The sequence below is a fragment of the Phalacrocorax carbo genome, chromosome 1 (assembly GCF_963921805.1).
Source record: "Phalacrocorax carbo chromosome 1, bPhaCar2.1, whole genome shotgun sequence".
Taxonomy (NCBI): Eukaryota; Metazoa; Chordata; class Aves; order Suliformes; family Phalacrocoracidae; genus Phalacrocorax; species Phalacrocorax carbo.
The window spans coordinates 60,521,862-60,543,823 of NC_087513.1; the positions used below are offsets into that span (position 1 = coordinate 60,521,862).

Here is a 21,962-nt window from a genome sequence, read left to right on the forward strand (position 1 = left end):
CATCTCTCTCAGCATGGTCAGAATGGTTTGGGTAACCAGGCTTATTTTGCACTGGAGTGCATTAGGGAATGCTCCTGTAATCAACTCCTGCAGCTGACTTGTGACTCAGAAATCCAGCTACTGGCTGACAGCAAACAGAAGGAAGTAGTAATGTTTTCAGCTCCCCTGGCCAGACCTTGAAGAAAGATGTCTGTCTGAGCATTATTTCCAAATGTCATGAGCCCCAACTCTTTTTTTGTTAGAGCCCTGGACATGTGAAAACTGGTTACGGTTTCACTTAAACTGCACATTACAAGTCAGGATACAGAATATATATTTTTTTTACTGTGGCAGACAATTACTACAACAATATGAAAGTACCAAAGCTGGGTGCACTGTGCAAAGTCATGTCCCGGATCACTCGAGTGCCAAAACAGGACCACATCAAGAGGAACTGCTGAGCTACTTTCTTCAAAGAGCCTTGTCTCTTGGCAGCTACCTGCAAGAAAACAGATACATCTGACATGGAGAAACTTCTATTTCTACTGCCTGATACAGCTGAATGATGAACATATCTCTTTTGTTCTATACTGAAAAACTACTTACCATTATTTTCACATTAAAATATACACTAAAATTGTTTTAAAAAACAACAACCTTACATAAAGAGCCACCTTGTAACTATATACAGCCTTCAGAAAGAGAAAATCATAAAGTATTATTCAAAACACGAAGACTGAATTTCCTTTACAAATGATGAAAGGACTGCCAAAAATTACTCTGATCTTCATCTTTACCTAATTACTTACGTGTCCATTCTTGCTTCCTAATCAAGGAAGCAATTTGTAACCAAGAATGTTTGCTCTACACTGAAATTTTATATTAATATTTCAGTCGAAGTTTACTGTTGAATATAATTTTTTTGTTCCTTTTTGTTCTCATTTTTGTGAATTCACATAGTTATTTCACTAGTAAAAATACTTTCCAGAAAGCACACTTTATCCATCAACTCTTCAAAAATGTATTTACCATAGCCATATGTGTGTTAAAGAATTAGGTTTATCCAATCAGCTAATAAAATTCATGTCAACTTCTTCATGAAAATTAACAGTTATTGTCTGAATTACAAATTGCATTCCACTGACTAAAAGAAAAATTCCCCAAAACAATCAATACATTTCAATTAATCTGGGGAATTATCTGTTTTTTTCTGTATAGGTCTTTTGCAGCAGAGAGAGAGGCAGCCTACTTTTTTTTTTTTACTTCTAACAACTAGCATGAAGAGTTGAATTTCTAATAGAACATGGTAATAAAAAGTATAGTTAGTGACAGAGTTTAAAATAGTCAGTCATAGAGTTTCATAATCCATGTAAAATTATGTTGATGCCTGATCACTTTGGAACTATTTTTATAGGTTTCTGCATGCACCTAAATTAAAATAAAATACAAGTCCCTGGTATCCCAAATCAACTCAAAAGGCAACATTAATGTGTCCCCAGCTGAATGGTAATGTAGACTTTCATCCTGACATTTGAATGATTATAAATTAATTAGTTAGCCTAAATATCCTTTTCACTAAAATCTTATAAGGCCAGACTAGGTTATGCTTTTTATTTGAACTATGTAGTTAGAATGAGTCTGAACTCATCTCTCCATACCCCTGAAATATTTATTTAATTGGAAACCTCAACTCTCTTCTATTCTTGAATATAATCTTTTAGGCTAGATTAGACAAGAGCAGAATAAAGCAGAATCCTGAATCTGAGCAGTTCTCATACTGAGCATGAAAACTGGGTGAGATTTTGCCCACCGCTGCTTTTCTGCTGCTTTACTCCTGCTTATTACCAATGCATGGCTTTTTTTAATTTTTCCTTTCTATTTTTGCTAAAAATCCATGACCTGAATAGGGCTTATAATGCATATCAGTGAGGCAGGTCCTTATTCCTGCTTACCAACCTTTACAACACATCTGTCCACCATGGAATCCAGCCACTCGATGTACGACTCAATGGGGGACTGCTCCTCCAGAAGGTGATCAAACTCCTGATATACTGGCAAAGAAAAAATACCCCACCTCAGTACTTGGATTCCATTTTGTACAAAAGAGAAACAAATCACAAAACACTGCCAATAACATCACAAGTTTGCTGTGGTTATTATAACAGATTGCTTAGTTGTAACAAATATATCTTTCTTGGTCCTGACCCAATAAGTTTGCTTGGTCTCTTATCTTGTTTCTACTGAAAGTGATGGAGTCATTGGAAGTCGTATTTTAACGTGAGCAAATCAGGACCTACTGTTTAAAATTAATCTTTTGATTTAAGCTTCAGCTGTCTGGTGTGCCCGGAAGTGAAACATTTATGGTGTTCTCCACGAAGAATGTGAAGCTAGGCCTTGACCCTGGTGATGAAAAAAGGTCATGCATGAAATTGATTTAGAAATGCATTAAGAATCTTCTAAGCACCAACTGGATGACTATTGTTGATAGGGCTCTCATCTGTATAATGCTTTAGTCGCAAAAACATGATTTAACTGCTGCAGATCATTTATTTGCAATGCCAGGCACACAAAGAACTTCCATAAACTTTTGTTTTTTCAAAACAACTTGCTATGAATGCACAAATGCTATACTGAATACTTTTTACCTTCTCCCAAGTACACATATTCATATTTTAATACAGAAAGTAAAAACAATCAAGTCATTCAACTGCTGCTCTTAAAACTGCAATTCTGTAGTTTATTTATGAGAATCAGTGACTGTGAGACAAAGAATCATGCGCTTTGACACCTTAAGAAACTGTTCCTCAACTCAGCTAAAATAAAAAACCCAGTAAGTCAAGAAGAAAGATAGTTTCTACTTGCTGTGTTATAGGATGATCTCAATGTGCTATGCATTTCCATTTATGTTTAATTATAAATAACAGGAGGAAGGAATTTCCCACCACAGGAAAGATAGGGAGGGAGGTGGAGGAGGCAAAGCTTAGAGATGATAGCTAGAGAAGTGAGCCAGAGAGGCTATCTGAGAAGAATGGAAGGAACAAGCTCCCTGGTCTCTAAGTTGGATCAGCAAGACGAGCGGGAATGCATTTACTTCACACCTGACTTTAACTTTGTTTAACTCAGACTTGCAAAGGCTGGATGGTCAGAAACATTAGTCGGGCAAGAAGGGAAATAATGATATTTGGGCTGCCCTTATCTTGTTTCATTGAATAGGCAACCTCTCTTTATTCAGAACAGGATCACAGAGAAATCTAAACATTGTCTGCTTACCTGAGTATTTGGCTGGACAAAAACTGCCTGATACAACAGATGAAGTAATTCATATGCTGTGCAAAGAGGGGAGCAAGAGTGGAAAAACAAATCAGTTGCCTGTTTTGCTGCTGGAGCAATGCAACTGTGTACAACGACCTATTCGAGAAAAGTAACTGTTTAGCATTTAGTGACTTTTAAATATACCTCAACAAGATCTGAGAAAGAGGGAAGGAAGAAGAAACCATGTCAGAGACAGCTACCATAGCAGAGCAGGAAGAGCTTCTCTTATACCCAGTGAGTTTTCTCTGTTTTACTCTAAGCTTGCTTATAGGCTTATAAACACTTTTTTTCCCCAGTTACAGTAGCTGGAAATTGTACTTTCTTGGTTATTAATACCAAGAATGTGAAAGCAGGCCTTAGTTCCATGTTGTATGAGTCATGCAGAGTGTGATCTTTGAAAAGATCTTTGGCCAAGTAGAATAAACATCAAAGATGGGGGGTGGGGGAATGTAAATTCTAGGATAATCTCTATACATATCTGCACATGTCAGTGGAATCCCATCTCATGATGAACATTCATATTAGGTTACCATTTCTGGATAATTGCTTATTGGACTGTAAGGGCCTAAAATACGGAAAAACATGTTCAAATCCATTAATGTTCAGGAAAATTCCATTTGATTTGATTACACTTACATTTGTATTTAAATAGTTAGCACATAAACAAAAAGCTTTCCTAAACAGTAAGGATTTTCTGAATGAGAGCCAAAACTGTTGCTGCTACTAGGGATTATAACTTTGAGAACTATTTCTTTTTTGGGCAGTGGGACGATGTTGGGTGGATATTGAAAATACAACAGATGACAGAAGGATGCATCCAGCTTCTGGACTCCAGTCTCACTACATGCTACCTCCCCTGCTGCCATGTCAAGTTTCTATCTCCTCAAAATGGAAGAGGGCCATGTCAGGAAATGAGTCAAGGGTTAAGAAGGAGAAGAAAGAGTACCAAGCACCTCTCACTGCAAAAAAGAGCTAACAGAGATTGCAAGGCCTGTCCCTAAACTGCAGAGAAGACTTCTAGTGTTAACATGGTGGGACAAGAGCCAAAGTCAACCTTGCAGGGTCCGGTGTGCATGCGAAGGTGTCACACCTCTTCCCAGCCACTCAATGAAAGAGCTACCCCACTAGCAAACCTACCATTGCAGGGCTCTCACAAGTGTGCCTGGGTTGCTCCCCATTAAGGCTCGTTCTGGATAAAAAATTACTTGTCCTCGTCAGGAGAGAGATGGCAATACAACAGGTGGGTTCACAGGGAACTGAGGTTATGAATGATGCTAAAGACAAAGCTGGTCACCTCTGGTGCCTCAGAGGGACAAACTCAGTGTGCTTAAGGTTACACCTAAGCTTACGACCACGCACACTTGCTGGAAAATGCAATTTAAATTTTATATTCGCAAAAGACCTTTGGCTCTAAAACGAACATCACCAAAGTCACTTTTCAGTTCATGCCCTTCACTAACCAGGCAGAATCTAAATTAGCCAATGAGTTTGCTTGATACAGGACTTCTAGTTACTCATAAAGTTCAGGGTAAAAGCTTACCCCATGAAATCATCTTGTTTATGAAAACACTGTGTAAAATGGAGATTTTTAAAAATAAAAGTTTACAAAGGACTCAAATACACAGTCACTATAGTGTCAAAGCCATTCAAAAGACAACTCTCCTGCAATTCTACAGCAGGAGAAACTGGACTTTATCAGATTCAATGGTTAACTCATAGATTTAGTTAGCTCAAGTTCATAGAAAAAAGTCCTCCTGAATTTGGGTGTAATTTTTGTGCCACTGGCTGTTCTGGATACCAGAAAGAAACTAATTGATGGAAGAGTGCCCAGATCTGTGCCTCAAAACATAAGACCCTGACAGGGCTTTGCCTTACATTTTGACAAATGTCTATATTTATCTTAAACCTCCAAGCAAACCAATGGCTGCAAAACCAGTGTTAATTTCACTGAGCTTTGTTTCCAGCAGGAAGCCAAGTTCGCCTGCTTTATCTGAGGGTTCTGCTCTTACATTGTATGATGAGCTTTCTGTGTTCCTCCCGTGAGTCCTCCATAGTATAGAGGGTTTGTTTGGTAATGCTATTCAGATCCACATTCCTCCAGTCCTCCAGCATTTGAAATGTGATGTCTGCACTGTGGATCACCGTTCTTGATGCCTGTAATCCAATCCAATCTATTCATTAGTTCATGGTTTATTAGGTTAAAAAATGGGCTTTATCCTCTTTTACGCTTCCTTAGCTAGGCTCACTAAGTTGATTCCCCTCACGGACCCCCACCCACCAGCTTGATGTCTTATGGACATTACAGGGCCCTCTAACCACAGAGAACTCCCAAGTAATTTTGCCTGCTTTAATCAATCAACTGCAAGTATTTTGCTTGCATCCACCACAAACCCCAATGAGCAACCTTAATCTGGTGATGCTGTTGCTGCACTCCTCAACCTCTAACAGCTCTCTTGGTTTTCTTGACCAGCTTGGGTTCAAAACCAAAAAGCAGCAAGAAAAGTCAAGCCAAAACTAAACAAGCCCCACTCAGGTTTGCATCCTCCCCTCTCCCAAACTATGCAGACTCTTCCCTTAGCCACATGAAAATCTTAAAGCTCATTTGCCTCTGCATCAGATCTGCTTCTTGGCTGGTTGAGGCAGGGGTCTGCTATTGGTAATGGGAGGATGGTCTGAGAGGAAAGGAAGTGACACAAGGTCATGGTCATATAACATACACCAGAACTCTGTAAGTCAAGCAGAGATGATAAAAGCACACTAAGGTTATCAGCTTCCCCAAGGAATTGAGGCATTTGAAAAATCCTTCGTGTAAGTAAAGTGTTTGATCCCAGGTCTGATACAGAAGGTTGTGGTCTCTGTATCTTGATTTTCTCTGAATCCTTACAGACCTCCGAAGTTCAGTGATAACCCACAATCTTTGGGGAAAGGTAGCACTGGCATCTCTGCTTCTACCACTAAAATAATGGAGGAAGAAATCTACAAAAAAGGCCTTGCAGGAGTGGTTTGGGGTTTTTTTCCCCCAGAACTTCTTCCTGTGGGCTTCACGACTCACAGGATTAACCTGGGGTGTTGGATACACCTTCCAAAAGTGGAGGTTTCAGTGCGAAAGGGAAAACAAACAATCTGCTCCAATGCATGGGTGAAACATCAATTAATTCTATGCATCCTCCTCCTTTCTATACCACACAGAATTTGGCCTCATGAATTTTTGATAGGTAATTGTGATCTGGTGAAAAATAAACCCTTCAGATTAGTTTTTACATTCACTTGCTGTGGTTGCAAGAATATTTCCATTTAAAACCCCAGTATTTCAACCATTTTGTTACTAATTTGCATTTGATTTATAATATACAATTAGACTTTGAATTTTTTGTCAGGCATAGAGAAATTTTTCTTACTTTGCAATAGGCCTGATACAAACCGCTCTGAAATCAAAGGAATGCCTCTCATTTACTTAATGGAAATGAACCATCTCTTCAAATCAAATAATAATTTTGTTTCATAAAAGTTCCCTGCTGAATTTAATGATCAGGGGCTACGAGTTGTCTAGGAAAGCATGCTTTGCTGATTACTTTTTGATTTTGTAAAGATGGTCACAATAAATATTGGGAACAAACTGCTAACATGATCTCTTCCTCTTTGGGTAAAGTCCAGCCTTCCAATTCATAAAATTATTTGAAAAGTCAGTAAAAATGGCATTCAGCAAACTTGGGTAACTGAAATATTTACTTGGCAGAGATGATTTAATGATGTCTGTCGCCGGAGTATTTGTGAGAATCTTCTGGACACTGCAGGAAAGAAGAGATACGTATTTATGTACTGTACTAAAGAAAGAAAATTATTTCTGAAAATACTAAATTAAAACAAGAACAAAAAAAATATATCCAGTTTCCTATATACAATTGTGGCTACATAAAGTTAATTCAAACAGCCCAGTCTTAACTTAGTTTAAACCTTGACCTAAAACCTTAAATCTGGATGCTCAAGCAGTTTTACAGAGGCATATTACAAGCAATGATTTATAGATGCTGTGAATAATGAGACAGCAAGAGAAATGTAGAGGACAATGGAAGAGCTTCACTTGTTCAGCATAGCAAATTTTCTGTTGATACACAAAGGAACTGAAGAACAGAAGGAACTATCTAATGGAAAGAAAAATGTTGGTGCAAGAACAAGTGGGCATAAAATAATGATAGCTACATTATGTGTGGAAATTAGAAAAGGTTGCTAAGTCTTAATGTAGACAAGTTTTGAAGGAGTCTTCTGACTGGACTAGTAGGAGCCAAAATCAGTTGATCAAAGTTTCTGAAAGAGATCACATGAGGTACTGACATGCTATGTGGTAAGACGGCCCTGGAGGTACTTGCCAGTCCTCTGCTCCTATTTTAGCTCTTTCGAAGCAATATGGACGTTGTATTAAGGTATTTCCTACACTTGGATTTTAAAATGTTGTATTGTGCATCTATTGTCTGAAATCTGTGACTCAGGAACTGCAAATCTGACCAAGGCTTGCCGTTACTGCTGTCAGTTCCTCCAATGGCTGTGTACACTTTCTCAAGTTCTGATGAGGAGGAAACAATTGCAGAAGCAACAAAGGCTCATGTAAAAGCTAGGATGCTCTCAAGTTTTTCCTTATACTAAAATCACCAAAGACTTGCAGGTCTATCCAAACAAGCATTAGACGTGGCCACAGAGTAGGTTTGCCCTCTGTACTGTACATAGAGGCAGTTAAGGAGTACAGCTTAAGAATGACTACAAACTGTTTTGTCTGTCTCCCTATAAGATTGGAAAATATTTTGCTATTGTAGATTCTTGATTCTTTTGAACAGTCAAAGATGTGATAAAGTATATTCTCAGTTCTGACTTTCTGTAACTTTTAAAATAAATTAGTAAACTCCACAAAAAAAAGCCTAATATTAGTTGTTCCAACTTACATCCTGACTGTTCTCAGTAAAATATACACCTAATTTTCCATGCTGATCAAAATAGTTAATCCTTCTCCTAAATTAGTTTTTTTTTTTTCCCCTTTAACTTTGTGGTGTGGAATTTAGTGCTCATGAAAGGCAAAGAATTGAGAGCCGTGAAATAAAGCAGGCTTTATCAATAGGTGATGTGCACTGCAGGCATCTACAAAGCACGTCTGAAAAGGACTAGTGCCCTTTCCTGTGGTGACAGGGTAATTTGATCTCCTTCATTTTTAACTCTGGCACTTTTTTGAGTAAGGGCCTCAAGCTGTATTCAAATTGTGCTAGCCTAAAGGTTTGTTTAATAATTTCCTTTGCCTAATATCATCCCTAATGTTTGCTTACTATCAACAAAATTAATTTCTTATCAGAATCCACAGGAAAGGAAAAGCAATTCTTCTCATTTTGAGCGGTGCCTCATTGCACTAAATGAAATTGGTTCTCCTGAACAAGTGGAAATTGCAAGTGAATGCAAGATTTGTAATGCTGACAGGTTTTAATTCCTAAAAGAACACCAGTCTCACTTCCAATTAATTTGTAATCAATAAACGCTATATCCATCCCAGGTTAGTGGGAGAGAGATTGGGCAATACATACATTCAAATTTGATATTTCGTAGATTTTCTGGTAAATCGTGGAGAGCTACTTTCAGCCACTCATCCAGTTGCTTTGCAAACTTTCGGATCACCTGCGTCAAACTGAAAAGAGAAATCACTACATCAGAACATGTTTACTCTGTGCTTTATACTACATCATCTGTGAACGTGTGAAGAGTATGGGTCAGTTATTTACAACTCACTATTATGCAGAGTTGGTGACATGTTTTGGTCTGTAGGTATGAAGAAAAAACTTCTGAAAACATTTGCAGGAAAAGGCAAACTTATCACCTTGTTCCAAACCTCACAAAGAGTGAAAGTCTCTGTACTGCACTGCATTCATGCTTAGAAACAGTATTCTTAGCTTGAAATAAAATCATTCCCACTCTGTACAAACGCCCAAACATAAAATCACAACGCTTTAAAGACAATAGATCAAGCCTTAGATTTCAGCTCAGCTGTGCCCACATTTATAAAGATTCAAGTGAAGCAACGACCAGGTTTGCTGCGGGCTGGAGACAGTGAGCGGGTGATGATAGTGGGGAGAAATTTCCAGGCCAAGCCCACACAGGTGGGGGAAGTGGGGGCGGAGCAGGACCTGCCTGCTTAGCTCTGCACAGGACAGGAACTTTCCCAGACAAATGAGATTTCTCTCTTCTCCCTTACCGCCCTTTCCTGATGGCTCCATCATTTCCTGCTGAACTTGGTAGGTAGCTCATTCTGCCCTTCTTGGAATTGCTCAGTATAAAATGCCAGTTTCCAGGAAAAGTTGCAGGGTGTTGTGCAGGGGACCCTAACAGTTGATTCTGCCAGACTGAGCTGCACTGCCTGCAGCAATACTTGAGGTACACACATGACAGAGAAAGGAAAGATGCAAGGAACTTTCCCTCTTTCAGCCAGGCAGCTGCTTCTGTTTGTGCTCCTAACATGCTGCACTGAGAACAGAGCTGGTAGAATAAACATGGCCATAGGCCTGCTCTGCTCCACCCAGATACCTGCGTAGGACAAGGGATGGATGACAACTGCTGCACCCACTAAAAAGTGGCTTTTCTGGACAGCCAACATTTATTCCTAGGAAGTCCCTCAGAGGATTCTAGCTGAGTCAGCAAGATTTCCTTCAGGAGCTTCCATTGCAGTGAGACCCTTCTTCACCCCCTCCAGTGCAGGCTATGGCTTAATAGCCACAATCTGGCCCTTTATATGCATTACAAAAGTCTATATTCACACTCAAGTCTCTCCTTATTTGCTATGAAAGAACTAAGCAGCTTGAGAAAAGGACTGCTGTTCTGTTTAATCCTTCCAATGAAATAGATTTGGGGGGGTGAGGGGCAAAGCCTCTAAAAATGTACATGTCTTATCAAGGAAAGCCCATGCTTACAACAGGTTTCTTGTGGAAAAAATACTTTACCTGTACTTTAGCAGTCATACAGTGCGCATAGAAGAGCAGAACATCATCTTGAAAACAGTTGCCATAATTAAAGCCACTTTAAAATCTTGACAGCCAAATATACAGCACCAATAATAAACTCCTAGAGCAATATCCTTAACAAATTACTCAACCTCAGGAAAGCATCTGTCAAATAATACTAATAGTGTACAAATCTATTTAGAAAAACAGAGTTTCCTGATGTTTATATTAGGAAAATCAAAGGAGGAAAGAGGTTGTCTGCCCTCAGTGGTGACACTTTTTGCTGTGAACTGCTGATCTCTGTCCTGCTTTACCCATATAAACAAGACTTCTTGGACTCAGATGAGCTCCAGTTAGGAACAGAACAGCTGAGATCTACCACATGGAATAGAAAAGTGAATTTAGCTTTGAAACAAAGGAGGTAAGTACTTGTTAATATTAATAAAGTGATCCTAAAATAAGGATCTGTTCTTCATAGGATAGTATTTAAATTAAACCACCTTGTCCAAGACTTCACAAGTATGCTCTTCATATTTTATACTCCTGGCAAGCAGAATAACAATTGGATTCCAAAAGCGTAAACAGAGACAGATGCTTTGGTGGCAGCGTCTGAATATGCAAGTGAGTATTTACAAAGAGAGCAGCCAGGCCAGCTCCTCTTGTCACTATAATTCAGAATACTGTTATACTGTTATCCCAGACTAGCAGAAAAGTATCTGAAATTTTCAGAAGACGGTGTGGCTCTCTGCAGCCTGCAGATTTCTGATATTACATGGAAGTTGGGTCATGACTAGCAGCTTCATGTGAATAAGCCAAGAAGAAGGTTGTATCCTTCATCAGACAAAAAATAAGAGGTTTTTCACAATACAAGTCTTGTTGAAATCGGAACATTTCTTCAGGAACATGCCAGCTCTTCAACTCCTTTGAATTGACACTGTGATTTAAACTCGGGAAACAGGTGGCAGCAAGCAGCTCTCTGAGAACTGATGCCATTCTTGAAGAAAAGATGTATAACGAAGACAGCTGAGCTAAAAGAGGTCAGTGCTGCTAGCTGTACTGACCTGTCAGGTAATGCTTGTAGTACTGTTGGCATTAAAACTCCAGAAATTGCTTTGTACAGAATTGAATCACACACTCCTACTATATTCACTACAGTTGAAGAACCCAATACAGGCAGCATATGAGGAGGCATCCCTTGCCAAAAGTGCAGAAGAAAACTTTGAACCTGCAAACACAAGAAGAAGCAGGAATCCTTAAGTGAAACATAATCAAAGGCCACGAATGCCATTTTCCTTAAATGACCGTGCTTATATAGCATTTGTTTCAGCCCCAGAGCTGGACTGATGGTGTACAATACAGGCAAGGCATGTTCCTTAACTAAACAGGTTTATACTGTAATGCAGCACACAATGGGATAATCAACCAAAGGGTGAGGAGACACTCTGAGTTGGTGACAGGGTGTCTTTTTGTTAATACAGTAGAGACACCCGTGGGAACCACTGTATTTTTACCTTCTGTGGATGGCTGGTGAGTGTAGCCCTTCGGCTCCCATATGTCAAACCTTTTTCTCTCTCTTTGCTCTCTGTCTCTATATACAAAGGAATGCAACCTAGGGCTCAGTGTAGGGAGGGAGAGGAGGATAGCACATGCCTTACAGGGGTCAATATACTATTTTCTGTATCCATTTTGGAAAGAAACACTACACTTTTGGATTTCTTCTTTCCTCCACTATGAAGGAAAGAGGAGAAAGAATGGAGAAAAACAAAAAAGAAAACAGGGAGGAGATTTCAGACACAGCAACATGTACCTCTGAAAATTTTCATTTAGGAAGTAAAGGTGTTGTTCACTGAATGATATGATCAGTTCTACTGGGGTCAGAACATCGACATTCATAAGTCATAACTTTTTGCCCAAAATCTGTAATGAAATAAGTAACCACACCAGGTGCAGTAAAGAATATTTGCCATTTATATATTGTTGCTGCTCTTAAGAAAGAATTCTGAGACTCATCCAGCAAAACATTATGAGTACGTGTCACATATTTCTCTCACATGGAAACATCTAGACTGAGTACAAGGTCTTAAAAGGGCCTCAGCTTTAAACCAGGGGAGTGTGAGAATTAAACAGTGAGAAGAAGAAAAGCAATTAATTTCTTGCCATTGTTCAGAGGCAGAGTCGAAAGACCCGATTCCTTTGATTTTTTCCAGGACCTGGATGTCATATTTGAATCATGCCCTCAGCATTTCTATAGTCAGATTTGTTTTCCTGGGCTAGAGGCCTTCTCCAAATGTAAGATAAAACTGCTTGCATTCCAGTAATGTTTTATTTTTCAGTTCTGATCACAGAGCTGTATGCATGCGCAGCCAGAAAAACCTCAGATTCAGTCAGATATGCAGCAAGTACAAACCTTATCCACCTCTAATGGATTGTATCAGCTGCTGAGCAGTATATGTGTTCCTAGCTGCACTGTAGTACAACTGAGCAACTGGGGACTTCAGCTACAGCCTTCTGGGATGTCTGGGAGGCTGTAGGGCCCCCACTGCCCTGCACCATTGTTAATAGACCATCAGAGCCCACCGATTTGACTGTGGCACCTGCCCTGGGTTTGTGCTGAATGCTTAGAATAATTCATTCAAACAGAGCTCAGTCCCAACTCGAAGCTTAGAAAAGTGGTGGTGGGCACACTTCTTGAGTTGTAAGAGCTGGATGGTCCATCTTCTTGTATGGGGATATTGCTACCTTAATCTTGCTGGAGAATGAAGAGACAAAAACATTCCCGTTGCTTTCGTTCCTCTAACTTGCACAGTGTTATAACTGAAATTCAACACTATTGGCCATATATCATGTACTCAAGCACAGCTATTGTTCATCATTCATGAAAAGGATCGGCCAGCACAAAACCATGTGTGTAATATCACATTCCAAATAAGCTCTCAGATCCATTAACACCTTATGTATCATTAAACTACAACTGTACTTTCCAACCATACCTCATCAAAGTTTGCTCTTATTACAGTGTCTAGTATCCTCTGACAGTGAGTTCTATACATCATAATAAAGGTAGAAACCTGAAAAAGAGTGAGACACACAAAAGATCATTCTACTTTAAGAAATCGGCTTTTAAAACTATCAGAATATAGAGCACAAAAAAGTAATTTTTTTCTTATCTCACCTACGCACAATTGCAAAAATAATGAAATCGGTTAGAGTCTAGTTAGATTAGTTAGATTAGCTTTAAGATGAGTTTTCTTCTTAAAAGTAAATTCTCCCTTTGAATTCATGGATTTTTCTATGTCAATGGGAATTCTTCAAATGTAAGAGGAGCAAAAAGCCTCAGTGAGATCAAAGACGAGAATGTGGCCCTAATTAGGACATAAAGAACTATAAAACCCTGTTCTTTTGTCCACTTTACATTGATACTACACATGTGAATAGCATCAGAAAACTAGTGAGCTCAGCCAAGAGCAGCCAGGGCACTTTTGTCATATGTGTAGATAGGATTCTCTTGATTTCTAGTCTAGAAGGATAAGAAATGCACTAAGTCCCTCTCTGCTCAAGAAAGCATCAGAAATGTTTTTCAGATTGCCCTCAAATGTGTTCACAGATTAAAGAGCTATAACATATTTAAAACCAGTTACCTTCAAACCTCACCTGCTGTATGTAATGTAACTTTAAAAAAGTGTGCACAGGCTTTAGAAATATTGTACAGCTGATAGTGTCAGCTGCCTATTTTAAGGGAAGATATTTCTTCCTATTACATGAAGTAATTAAGTCCCCCCATAAATAAAGTCAAAGCATTATTAAACTTACTCTAATTTAAAGTCTTTATGTTTTAGATAAAGCTTTCACCCACAGCAGGGAAAAAAAACCCAAGACAAGCTGAGAAAAGATTTCTAAAGTGTTACCTTCTCCTCTGGCAGACTGGCTGGCAGATTTAGATCTTTGACATTTGGAAACTCTGGCAGTAATGTTCCCAGTTTGGATCGTGGTGAATACGCCACTGTCTGTTTGGTTACTTCTTTTTTTCCTGTTTCGTTGACCCAGGCTGCTCCTTTTTTAGAATACATCACATCATAATACTGGGAGTTTTCTTTCACTGCAATTCCATAATAATGGTACCTGATACACAGAGATGTATATTTTATAAAGCAGATTGTTTAAAAATTTTTTTAAAAAAAAGATATGAGGTGAGAGGAACTGATAATGCTAATGATTTCTACGGAAAAACAGACCGTGCAATAGTTTATATATTATTATCAAGCATTGATTCAGGAGCAGAACATTGCAATAATGTGTTGGGCTTCCAGTTATCATTCCTTCTGGTAAAAGTAGCTCTCTTCAGAGTTAATAAAGCTGACTCTGTTGCAGGGTAGGAAAATAATGGACTTCCATTTTTTTTCTTAGTATTAAAAAAAAAGCTTCCTAAAGCTACTTGTTGGCAGAGCTCTGCTGTGCAGCTGCTCCTTTAGTTTAGCAATAAGCAGAGGTACAGACCCTCCGGACTGGCCCTTCTGTTGTTATTTAGCTCCCTGATTCTCAGACTGTTGAGGGCTGTTTTGATCCCTGAAAAGCTTGAGTCTTTATTGCAAATGAGTTGATCAGAAACGTTTCAAAAATTTAAAACACTTCAATGAAAAGAGGGGGGAGAAAAAGTCTTGTGCTAGAAAGCAGTGAATGATAGGAAATGTACAGTTCAAAATTATTTGCTTCATAACTTAGCATCAGCACTGGGCTTAGATCAGTGAGGGATACTACACAACACACTAACTCTGTGCAGACCACAGCGGGAGTTACACTGTGTGGCTGTGCTATAAAAATGGATTGGTGGCCTTACGGCATGAGTTCGTGCTACAACTTAGCTTTATTGCAAGTGTTAATGGAAGCACCGGTTATCTAGTCTAAGTCTTGCATCAAAGCAGCAAAGATAATCTTATTCTTTCCATAATTTGCTGACTTTTATTTCCGTTTCTCAGCTGTAGGCATCACCAGCCTATCAGCTAAATTTTCAATGATTACAAAAGGCATCCCAAGATTGTATTGCTCGTATATTTTTGATTCACCCTACTTTCCTAGAGGGAATTTTCAATGATCTTCCAGTTCTCACCTTACTGCCTATCAAGTCTATCAGACCATGATGAGACACTGTCTTCTGGATCCCACTGTGGTGGCAGAAGTTACCATCTCTGGATATTTGCTGTACTCCCCAGATGGTTACTGATTTCAGAGTGCTGACAGCAGATCTGTTCACTTGAATGAACCCAAGTTTGCTTTAGGCAAAATCAGCTGGTTTTACAAAGTTCATCAATTAAATTATTGGAAAAGTAGCATCTAAGTGATGGTAGTTTAAACTAACTCAGGCAACTTTTTTCCCTTTTTCACTTACAGATCTGTGCATGTCATAATCTCCAGCAGAAAGTGGTGGCAAAAAGCTGGAAGCCCTAATGTTGTCTATCAGCACAGATGGGCTGAGAGGAGGCCTGGATAGTTGTAGCAACTTCCAGTACATGGCTCCCTTGCCACATCCACTGAGAACGTTCCATGTTGTCCATTAAAAATAAAAGCTATCTTAAACTCAATATTGAATAATAAAAGTGAGATTTATTAAAACATTAAGCTGACATGGTATGAATGAGATTTCCTAGCTTCAATACCTTAGAAATCCACACTATCTGCTCTAAATCTGCCCATCAGGGCTTAGGCCAAAATGTATATTCCACACCAGAAACCAGGCTCCAGATCAGTCCTAACCTCTTACAGGTAGCTAATAGCAAGCTTGCGCTAACACTGGGGTTATAACACCAGCTGTAGAAGTTTGGCTTTTTAGCTAGAATGGTAACATCTCCAGCTTGCAGTTCAAGTCCCCACTTTGGTCTCTAGCAGCTGCCATGCATGCACTGCACGGAAGAGCTATAAAGCTCACATACATCCTGTGTGGTATGTCTGGGCCTGGGGAAACCGAAAGGAAATGCTGCAGTTTTTTAAGTTAGCACCACAAATTGCTGAGGGAAAGTGGGGGGAAAAAGGGAAAAGGTCACAGCAGGCAGGACTGCAAAAGTTCTAGATGGACTGAGAGGTTTGTATAACTTAAACAGGGGTCAGTCTTTTGTAATAAGTTTCCTCTTAAATCAATTCAAGAAAACAAAAGGAATGAAAGTCTGGAAAATTTAGTAGAATTTCCCTGTGCATTTTTTAATCTCTGGTATATTTCACTTGGCAGTAAACTGCATAAAAGAGTTTTCCAGGTAGCCAAATTAACTCTGAAATTTTTCCAGATAGCTTCCTCCTTCAGTAATTTTACCACCCAAAATGGCAAAAACTCACTGGTACAGTTTAAAAGGTTATTTTCCACGCACTTTTCTGTATTTTTATGAGAAAAAATAATTCAGTAAATTAGTAAACAGGGCTTGAAATTTTGATCCGTAAAGAAGAATACGCAGACTACGCAATTATTTTTGTGGTAAATAGTAGAATGCTTTTTCCTTCCATGGATCTGCTATCTGCAGCACTCCTTTAAAGAAAGATGTAAAATTCCCTTCACACCATGTAGTTTCCATCAGTTTAACTAACCTCTTGTGTACATAACTGAAGAGTTTCAAGCTGCAGTACAGAAAGACATCGTCTTTTATCTTTAGCTGCCTTCTCATGGCTCACCTGTGTTGGAATTGTTTTTAAGCTCAGATAGAGAACAGCTGCATGCTTACAGCAATAAACCCAGCTGCAAAAAAGAAAGCCTCACAACTGATGACCAAGAGTATAGCACCATTGTAGCTCTGAACTTTCTAATGTTACAAGGCAACCATGCTATAAAAAGACTGAAGGCAGAACAGTGTGAAGTCAGATAATCTTAACCACTTCTATGGCTGAATTTCCTTTGGCAGTAGCAGGGAAGTGGAATGAGAATCATACTGGCAGCAATCGGTCAGCACAGCTGGTGATAAAGGGACTGAAGTGTTAATGCCTAAAGTAATTTATTTACCTAACACTTAATTGGAATGCAGTTAGATCTTTCTGAAAACAAAACTAGAGTTCAGTTCCAGCTATGCTGGGTCTAGAAAGAAGTGTATTTATTGTAAAGTAGTACAGTGTGCATGGGGCCGGGGTATATGTGTGTGTTTATACCTCTCCTCTTCATTGGATCAAGTGAGGAGGACTGCTCTGTATGCTATAATCCTTGGGGTCTTAACCACTGACAAAGATGTAGGCATCCTCTTTTGGAGCAGAAGAACACAATTTCATACCTACTGAGGCTGTGAAACTTGAGTGACTATGATCTCCCTCACAGGGGTGACCAGGGACTCTCAGTGGCCAAGGATTTTGCAGATCACAGACAGCACACTTTACAGAAACCCCTTCTTATTTGCTAGATAGGGAACAGCACCATTGCAAAGGTGGTATGAGGGGAATGTGTGGCCTGAAAGCCCCTCTGATAGGCATGCAGGTTAGGGGGAAAATATGCAAGAAATATTAAATCTCATAGATTTTTGGCCTCATTGAGAGTAAAGAGACATAGCTTTTGGAGACACAAGACAGCTTCAGTCAGCAGATCAAGAGCATCTTGCCCTCTCAGAGAGACTCCTGGAGCTGTGGGAGGAGCTCCAGTTTGGAAACATAGCAGTGCTCATTCTTTTCATTAAACAGGAAGACAAAGTTGTAGCCAATGTCAGAGTGATTTGATGGCTTACAGAAGGTACTCTCATATGAATGCCTCCATAAAGCAACTTGTGCACACTTTCACTCTGTCTTTATGAACTTCCAAAGAACTATATATTCAGTGCTAAACCCTGATTCTCTAAGTCCAGACCTATCATGCTTTCTGAATATAGTGTCGGACTAGCCCAGAATTTGCACGTGAGAGTTTTCTGGTAGCGGTTATGACTGATGTTATGGTAGCTCTGAATTTGCATTTGGGAAGAGATTTCAAATGTTCAGTTAGCTGCTTAAATATGACTGCTCTAGGAAAAAAAAAGCTTAGTTATAAAAATTAGGAGAAGCTCAAGATGGGGGAAAGGACATTTGGTCCCATCAAAGAGATACTGCTTGGCATGGACCACTTGTTAGAAGAGCAAAGTTATTTTTAATGGCATATCTCTTAGTATCTTAATTTCTTTTTTTCTTTAAAGAGTGGATCATCTTAGCTTTAGTATGTAAGTTCAATTCTCATAGCATGTTTGTTTCTCCGCATTTAGCAATAATGTGTTTCTAGGCTTTGTTTTAAAAGAGAAGCTTTACCAGCAGAATTTTGCAAACACGCTGCTCCAGGTTTTCATTCCCCCCCACATAGTTTTCCACTTGTGATCTACAGAGACTACCTTGTAGGTTTCTGTGAAAGCTAATGAAGAAAAGCAGAGAGAGAGAGAGAGAGAGAGAGAGAGAGAGAGAGAGAGAGAGAGAGAGAGAGAGAGAGAGAGAGAGAGAGAGAGAGAGAGAGAGAGCTTATGTTTGCCATATAAAGATCCAAAGCTCCCTTGGAAAAATTTCATGGACTCCACAGTCAGAAAAAAGTCTAAAAGGCTGACTGTATCCTCTTTATATATTGGTAGAATCACATCTTGTCAACAATTGGAAAAAGTCCTATACTCCAGGAAGTGCATTGTTCTTTCTGAACCAATTTCTCATTCTGGAATGAGGATGAACTGTTTTCAGGAAGTATCTTTTGGGTAAGGCAATAAACTAATTCCTTGATCACTTAAAGATATGTTGGATTTCATTACATGGGAAAAGTAGGAGTTAAATCCAGGTTTGTGAACAATTTCAGTTTAGCCAGTGTACGTTCCTACCTAAATTCCAGATAGCTTTCTGCCACTTTTCCTCTAAATGGAAATATGATGTTAACCAGCTGTCATTTCCCAGCCTCCAACAGTAGCTCCATTACTCCTGAGTGTGAATGTCCGTTACATTGTGTAAAGTGAGTTGAGATGAAAAACATTATAGGAACAATATGGAAAATATTGCTGATGAAATCAGCAAAAGGCCTCTGTTAGACTACCTTTGCAGGATCACTGCTGAATCAATAAGACAAATAAAGACTACAATTGAACCTCATTCAAAATTGGGTTTTAAGTCCCCAATGGGACAAATTATTCCCTGATCTTATACTATTCTATTCAGTAAAGCCAGAGCCAAATGGGGCCCCGTGTGAGATGGTAATAATACCATACACTGCTTACTTTGATTGGCCTCTGGTTCCCAGTCTTCTTGTCGTTAGCTGTGGAAACTGTTGCCGTATTATCTGCAAATAAATAGAACCGATATTAGGAAAAAAATGGAAAGCACATTTACTAATAATTAATTAAATATGGGCTGTTAAATCAGAAAAGCAGAAAAACTGTACTGTACATCAGCAAAATACATGGCAGGAGAACTCAGAAATAAAGCTTTTCATTTTTTCCATTACTGAAAAAGGGGAAGGAGACTTTAAAATTCAGTATAATTCCATTAACTACCTTTAATTTAAATAAAGACTTTTTGAAGTTGTTAGAGTAGCATACAGTTTCTTAAAAATGTAAGATCAGTTCTGCCTCTAAACTAAGGAGGATTGTACTTAGAATTGGCCTGTTACTTATTAATGTCAGTTTGCATGATCAACGAAATTGGTTTTGCTGCAAATAGAGGGAACTCCCCTTTTGAGAGTTTTGGAGGCCACAGACCTTTAAAGACCTTCACAATCCTGCCATTAAACATTCACTTTTCTAAAAGATGACTCCCTGAAAAGATTTTGGTATTTGACAGGGGCACCACTTCTACCAAGAAAGACTTACTGTTGCATTTGTAAAGATAGCTCGTAATCAATTTGTCCTCTATGGAAAACAAGTGCATCTCAGAAACAGCAGGGTATCATCAAGAATCTGGACTGTAGTCTGTCAGCAAAGACTAAAAGAACATTGCTACTGTAAAACAAAACTCCTCTAGTGCCAGATGCGTTTAAGGAAATGGATTAATGAATGTAAATTGTGCCTTCAGTAATCAGAGCCTCTGTCAACCAGGCTAGTCCTGATGAGAAAGCTCTGCTGTAGTTGCTGGAAAGGCAGAGCTCAGCACCTCACAGGACTGAACCTCATTCTTAGTGTGGTCTGCAGTAGGAGGAAAATTCTTCTTGCAAAAAAGCCATGTAAGAAAGCCTGCAGCAAGCCTTGAAGATTCACTTGCAAAAGGAATTTCTTCCCCTTCTAAATTTATAATCTATTTTAATTGTGTTTTCATTATATAAATTGTTAAATGTTTCCTCTTTCAGGGGGACACCAACTAATATTAAAGAAGAACAGGCATACAACTGCCCAACCAGAAGAAAACATCAATTAAAATTGATTAAATAATATAGATTTTTTTTTTCTTCATGAGCCATTTTGCCACTGTGATAAATATTTAATCCTGATTGATGACTGAAAGCTCTGGAACACGTATTTGGATCAAAAGGTGCTATATAAATAAAGACGTTACAATGTCACATACATATTGGACCATTTCTTCAGTAATATTTTTTTTCTTTAGCAAATGTATAATCAGCTTCTCTTTCTATCACTTAAAAATTGACCTGCATTGGTTTCCAAGAGCTTTGCACAACGTGGCTGATGTCAAAAATGCAGCATAGACTCAGAGTCGCTAGGTTGTTCAGCTTTAATTTCTGGAGCAAAACTTCAGCAAACAGTAAAACACTTTTGTGGAGCTGTGAAAGTTCAGCCTAGCTGTTTGATAAATGAGCAGACAGGCAAGCAGCCCTTCTTTCTTTTTTTGTATGGATTCAATGAAGCCTGCCTAAAGAACACCACATGCTGTTCCAGCTACTGATCTAACATTCCGCAACATCTCAGCCTTCCAAATTCCCTTTAATTACACATTAATCCCACCCCTCTCTCTTTCATTTTCTGCAGACAGGGTTGGGGGCTCCACAAGGCTGTGGGAAAAAAGGCAGTGTTGAAGAACTACTTTCTGAGGATGGTTTTTTGGTGTTAGGGGATTTTTTAAAAACAATTTTTTTGGGGTGGCAGTTGTCATTCAGAAAATACCATTCCTTTCCAAAAAACCATGATTTTACAGCAGTAGACTCAATAGTAAATCTTAATATAAGAGATACTTTTACCCTGTTTTTTATTTTTGGAACAACATGAGCCCATATTATTTTCAAAGTCTTTCTAGTAGTGATGAAGTGTTACAATGCACACTGTAAATGGTACTTTATGAACCATATGCCGTGGGAGTTCCTGGGATTTAAATAAATCAGCCAATTTCTACATACCAGGGCAGAGGTGATCAGGAAAAGAGAAGAAAAATGGAGCAGTTGATCAGATGATCCCTTTTTCTTTTCTTTGTTTCTTTTTTAAATCCAGCACATTTTAAACAATGAGGTACACCTTTCAGAATACAGCTGAAAAGTATGCATCACTTCAAATACTCTTTACCAATAATTTACAATAAAATAAAATAAAATCTAGCAAACCTTTGGGAAAAAATGTCAGGACTTTTTGATCTAATCCTGCATATGTAAATATGCATAACATGGCATACTTATGCTTGGGTGCTGGTACACATGAGCATGGGTAATTGCGTTTGGAATAAAAAAAGTCAAGTACTAAACGAACTAGTCGTTCATATAAAAGTTTATATTCAGCTATGTTTATGCAAATCCCTCTGTAGTGATATTGCCAAAGGCAGTGAAATTTCCTTGAAGGAGAGAGGAAGTCAGACCAGGCAGGACAAAGTGGAGTT

General features: G+C 38.8%; 1 protein-coding gene across 1 annotated transcript in view; it reads right to left on the reverse strand.

Annotated features, from left to right (window-relative positions):
- Nucleotides 1–21,962, reverse strand: part of RFX4 (regulatory factor X4) — a 96,464-nt gene that overhangs the window by 31,010 nt on the left and 43,492 nt on the right. Inside the window, exons 5-13 of the mRNA XM_064457069.1 lie at nt 19,427–19,488; nt 14,165–14,378; nt 13,250–13,327; nt 11,321–11,484; nt 8,853–8,953; nt 7,021–7,079; nt 5,301–5,445; nt 1,936–2,030; nt 361–478 (exon numbers count right to left, since the gene is read on the reverse strand). Coding sequence (XP_064313139.1) covers nt 361–478; nt 1,936–2,030; nt 5,301–5,445; nt 7,021–7,079; nt 8,853–8,953; nt 11,321–11,484; nt 13,250–13,327; nt 14,165–14,378; nt 19,427–19,488 — 1,036 coding nt within the window. The remainder of the gene's footprint in view (nt 1–360; nt 479–1,935; nt 2,031–5,300; nt 5,446–7,020; nt 7,080–8,852; nt 8,954–11,320; nt 11,485–13,249; nt 13,328–14,164; nt 14,379–19,426; nt 19,489–21,962) is intronic.